At 51.0% G+C, this 5,524-nt stretch overlaps 1 protein-coding gene across 1 annotated transcript; it reads right to left on the bottom strand.

Annotated features, from left to right (window-relative positions):
- Positions 1-1,728: 1,728 nt before the first annotated feature.
- On the bottom strand, positions 1,729-5,458 carry GPR27 (G protein-coupled receptor 27). Its single transcript, XM_029243415.1, has one exon. The coding sequence runs from the start codon at positions 5,134-5,136 to the stop codon at positions 4,006-4,008; it is 1,131 nt and encodes a 376-aa protein (XP_029099248.1). The 5' UTR covers positions 5,137-5,458; the 3' UTR covers positions 1,729-4,005.
- Positions 5,459-5,524: the final 66 nt, after the last annotated feature.

Raw genomic sequence — 5,524 nt, 5'->3', positions numbered from 1 at the left:
ATTTTGTTTACTTGAGAAACAGCTAATAAACAATGCAAAGGATAATGATATGGGTCTAGAATATGGATGGGTGGAGACGGTTTCCCATTACCTCCTTTGCCTCTCACAGCGGGGGTCTTGAAGTCCAGTGGTCTTGGAGGATCACACAGAGTGGCACGTCTACCAGGTGAATGGAGAACAGTGTTTTGAGTCCACTGCATTTTACAACCTCAGCCATCTCAGTTCACGGACAACTTGAAATGCCAGTAAGCCTGCTACTCAGCCCACCGTGGCACTCAGATCTAATGACTGTGTTTGGAGACTTGGAAATTTTTCAGGACCTGCATGGGGACAATCTCCCCTTCTCTGTAGAGGTTAGCTCACCCTTTATGTCTAAGAGTTCAGCCTGTATGTTTGAAAGCTTAACAGCGGTTGAGTTGGGAAAAGAGGAAGTAAGGACTTTGGACGCAAGAAACAACGCAGCAAAGGCATGTTGGTTTGACCCAGTATGGTCTGTTCAGGGCACTGCCAGTGACTTGCAGTGGCTGGAGCACAGAGCCTGAGTAGGGAGTGGGAGGATGTGAGACCAGCGCGGGAGCCAGGAGCCCAGGTGTGCACCGTGCGAGCCCAGCAGAGGGGTGACTGGGCCAAGAAGGCCTTCCAGAAGTCTTGGATCTGAGTCCAGCACAAACCTGATATTCAGCTAAGACCCAGGGGTACAGCTGTACAGGTTAGTTATGCCCGTGTCATCCCAGTTATTACATATTGTGAATATTGCCTCTGCTCTAGAGGAGGTGGTGAGGGAGTCCCCAGGCAGAGGAGGGGGACGGGCTTTCCAGGGAGAGCTTATACAAAGGTAACCAGAGAAGGGAGAGATGGAAATATAAGGGGAAGATGAGGCCAGGGTGGTGGAGGGGCCGGACCATAAAAGGCCTTCTGTGGCAAACCAGAATTTTGCACTTGTATGGGTCGTGGAAAGACAGTGAAGGGTAGAACCAATCTTGCCAACCCAATGATCCATCCTGACTCAGCCCCAGGACCTGGGACCCTGTTACCTCTTATGGGCAGGGCGTTTGAAAATGTAGATGGCTGATGGTGAGCCCAAAGCCTTGGCAGAAATGATTGTGTTGTATTTTCTTTCTTTCAAAAAGAGGGAGAAAGAAAGAAAGAGAGAGGGAAGGAAGAAAATAGAGGAGGAAAGGAGGGAGAGAAGGAATAAGAGAGGGAGGAAGGGAAGAAAGAAGAGGAAAAAGGGAAGAAAGGAAAAGGAAAGAAAGAAGGAAAGGTAGAAACCAATATGGCAAGACTGACAAGATCTGGCAAGGCTGAATGGTGCATATGGAGGTTATTCATCATTATGGTTATTGATTTGTTATTCGCCTCCCCACTTTGGGATATTTCAATTTGTAAAAAATGAACATGGTCAGGTGGAAATCTAAAAGTAGATATGTCTTTCTGCAAAGCGATTTGACATATGGTGTCAAAAGACCTAAAGATGCTCATTTTTGACCCAATAATTCCATGCCGGGCCATGCAGAGATTTATAGACAAGCAATCTATTTTCTTTTGCTTCAAGTATAGACATAACCCATTAATTTCACCTGGGGAGGAGTGGCGGAGGAGTTGTGCTAAATTAACTTGTCAATGACAGAAAATGTGCTATTTTAATGGAAGTCTTCCCCAAATACATTGTTCCTGTCCTGGTACAAGAAGTAGAGTATTCTGAAATACAAGTAACCTTCTCTTGATGATTCTTTATTAATGTAATTAACAATCAAAGTACAGGCTAATAAATTCAGTGATGAAAGTAGCTGTTGAGGTGCAAGGGGAGTTTTGCTCCTGCACAGTATTCCTCTGGACAGCTAGTTCCTCTGCATCTCTTGGTTCTTCTTTTTCCTTTACAGCTGGCCGTCATTTCTCATTACTTGTCACTTGAATTCTCATTAGAAATCTCCCATCCAGTCAGAACAAAGCAAAACAAAAAGCAGGAGTTAGCCCTGACAGCCTAGTTCCTATGCCATGGCAGGTGCTAAAAATTCTGACCATCACATAGGCTTAGTGACTTCTGTTTTTTGAACTTGGATCACTTGTGGCTGGTGGGGGGATGTTGGATGAGGAGAGATTTACTTCCTCGGCCTGCCTTTAGCTAAGCTAAGATTTCTGATGAGTGGCCCTTGGATAATTAATGTCTACCCGGCCGTATGATCTGGGGAGAAACAGGCCGATAGTTACTCGTACTTTCCAAATAGGAGGCTGTCTGCATAGACCGACTGACATTTACGGACAAAATAAAATAATGCTGACCATTCACCTGCGATAAACTGGCCACACCCTCTTATTATGACTTATCCATCTTGGACTGAATATTTAATAGTCTATATTATGCGCAACTCAAATTTCAATATATTTACTGTACCCACTTTATTATTTTATCAAAATGGTTACTTTGCTTACATTCATGTTTTATATGTTCATAAAAAAGTTTTGAAGCAGTATATATATATACTGCTTCTTCCCTTGAAGAGAAGATCTGCAGATTTTTTATCTTGCGTTTTAAGTTAACAAGCCTCCAAATGTCTTAGAAATTATGGTCAGCCAAACAGCATGCACTAAAAGGATAATGAAAACATGAGTACCTTACTTAGACGCATATTACCACCTGTCACAGTCTCAAACAACAACAGGAACAAAAACCCACTCCAGAATGAAAATACTGGTATATTTATATAATGCAAAGAGAAATACAGATATAAATCCTCAAAACGGAAGATACGTTAATAAAAATGTAGCATTATAAGCGAAAAAATACAGTACTTGCAGAATTTAGTCTTTCAACTTAAGGTTACAACGTGTCTAACAAAGAAATAGTACTTAAAATTATAGTTCTCATTATTAATTTAAAATAACCATCAGGAGAACAGCACAGCTTAACAGCTTAACCTAGCAAACATTTTAAGGAAATGCTTTGTCTCATAGAAGTAGAGTATCATTATATTCCATCCATTTATACCATGAACAAAAGAATAACAATTTTCAAAGTGGCAATTAGTTTCATAAGACAGAATAAAACTGGGCTCTTCAAAGCACAAACTGTTCCCCTAAAATTATTTTAATTTTTATTGGCAAAAAATACCTAAACAGTTTTGATTTAGCACTCCGCTTGTCTCTGAGCCCTCCCCATCCGTGAACCACAATCAGTACATACAAAAACATGCAATACTGTATTTTCTCCACACCATTACTAACCAAAACACTTCTTACTCTTTTGAAAGGTACAGTTTTACAGAAATGTTTCCACTCAAGATTGGTATGATACAAAGAGCAGTTGTCGCTGACGGGCATTTGCTAGTAGTATAAAGCAAGGTAGGAAACAAATCTTGTGTTACTTGTTACTGATTAAAAATGACTGCCTTGCTACTCGTTCCCATTTCTGCTCTTTAAATTCAATATCAATACTGAACAAAATTCTCAACGCCTTCAAAGAACCACAGCAGTCCAACTGACCCCACCGATGGCAATTCAGAGGGAACTTGAGACAACTTTCCCTCTTTTCTCCTGCTGCCAACAGAAGACCCTCAAGAAATCAAACTTGTGAAGTCCCCCTGGGTTCCTCTACCTCAATGCAAAATGTAATGCCACTTGAGGTTGTCAAAAATAGCTTCTGTAGAAAACTGGCCATGGTCTTTAGGAAAGGTTGCATGAAAAAAATTAGTTTAGCTTTTATTGAAAAAAAAAAAAAAAAGTAACTCATGGAATAAAAGACATCAGTGCCAGTACAAAGACTCCAGGGCCTGCTGTCAGGATGAAAATATATTTAGGAGAACAATCGCAAGGAGCTGGGGTGGGGCTGGGACTTCGAAACCCTCCCCCCAAAAGGAGTCTGTACAATCCTAGTGATGATGCACTTCGAGAGCCGTTTTGAAGGCAGCTCAGAAAATTAAAAAGGGGGCAGAAGGGGGAGAAAAGACGTCACTGTCCAAGCCAAAGGGAGAGGCCAGGTTGCGGTGCAGGTGAAGGGAGAGCCACTTATAAACCGATGCCTTTCAAGTCGCAGGGGAGGGTGGCCTGGGTGGCCTGGGGGCTCTGGCAACAGGGGAACTGGGCTCTGAAGCAGTCCCTGAGCTCTCTGTTGAAGAGGAAGCACACGACGGGGTTGATGCCGGCCTGCGCGAAGGTCAGCCACACGGAGGCCGTCAGGTAGGCCTGGGGGACAGCGCCGGGCCGCACCAGGACCCGCATGTAACTGGCCACGACGTAGGGCCCCCAGAGGAACAGGAAGAGCAGCGTGATGGCATAGAACATCTTGCACAGCCTCTTCTCTGTCTTGAACTCCTCGAGCACGAGGAGGCGGCGCGCGCCACGGCCGGGCCCGGCCGGCCGGATGCCCACGAGCGCGGGCGGCGTGGGCCCGCGGCCGAAGCCCGCCGTCCAGTTGGCGGCCGCCTGGCCGGTGGCACCGGGGCCGTGGAAGGTCCAGTCGTGGCTGACGGCGGGCACGAGGCGCGCGGGCCGCATCTTGCGGCGATCGTGGATGAAGAAGAGCAGGCGGAGGTAGACGAGGTGCGTGGCGCCCACCACCACGGCCAGCAGCAGCAGGAAGCCCAGCGCGCCGGGGGCGCCGTCGGGCCGCTGCTCCAGGGCGCATGGCGCGTCCTCCTCGTCGCCGCCGCCGCCGTCCAGCACGGGCGGGAAGGCCGCGGCCAGCGCCAGCGCCCAGGCGGCGCACACCAGCATGGCGGCGCACGGCCAGCCGGCCAGGCGCTCAGCGTAGAAGCGGTGGTGCGCTATGGCCAGGTAGCGGGTGACGCCCACGCCGAGCAGCAGGAAGGCGGCGTGGAAGCAGAAGAGTGCGGCCAGGAAGGCGAGCAGCTTGCAGCCCAGCGCGCCCGGCGGCGCCCCCGCGGCGGCCGCTGCCCGCCGCGCCGCCAGCATGACGGCCGGGAGGCAGGCGAGCGCGCGCAGCCCGTCGGCCAGGCACAGGTCGAGCAGCAGGTAGTACGGGGCGCGGTGCAGGCTGCGCTCCCGCACGATCAGCAGCGCGAACAGCACGTTGCCCGCGAGGCTAACGCACAGCAGTAGGCTGAGCGTGGCCAGCTTGAGGCCCAGGGCGGCCGCCTCGCCGCCGCCGCCGCCGCCCGGCTCGCTCGCGTTCGCCATCGCGGCCTCCCCGGGCCGGGCGCCGCGCTCCGCTCCGGGGCCGACCCCGGCCTCGCCGCTCCGCAGGCCTGCCGGCCGGCCGGAACTCAACCAAGCGCGCGGGTCTCCGGCGAGCTCCCGGGCCGGCGGGGCTCAGCCCGCGCCCGGGTGACCCCTCCTCGGCTCCCCGAGCTGCCGCCGCGTCGCCGCCATCTCAGGAATGGTGCGCGCAGGAGGCGACGGCCACTCCCTGCGCCTCGGGCGCCGCGGGCTTCACTGCGGACCGGGCCGCGCCACCGCCCGCAGCCCCTGCATCCTCCTCCTCCTCTTCCTCCTCCGCCGCCGCCGCCGCCGCCGCTGCGCCTCTGGGCTCTGCCCCCCGCCGGCCCAGCCGCCGGCCCAGCCGCCG

The sequence above is a fragment of the Monodon monoceros genome, unplaced genomic scaffold, assembly GCF_005190385.1.
Source record: "Monodon monoceros isolate NGI ecotype Baffin Bay Population unplaced genomic scaffold, NGI_Narwhal_1 Super_Scaffold_3, whole genome shotgun sequence".
Classification (NCBI taxonomy): domain Eukaryota; kingdom Metazoa; phylum Chordata; class Mammalia; order Artiodactyla; family Monodontidae; genus Monodon; species Monodon monoceros.
The sequence above is the reverse complement of the archived record's forward strand: the minus strand, read 5'-3'. Positions and strand labels throughout refer to the sequence as shown.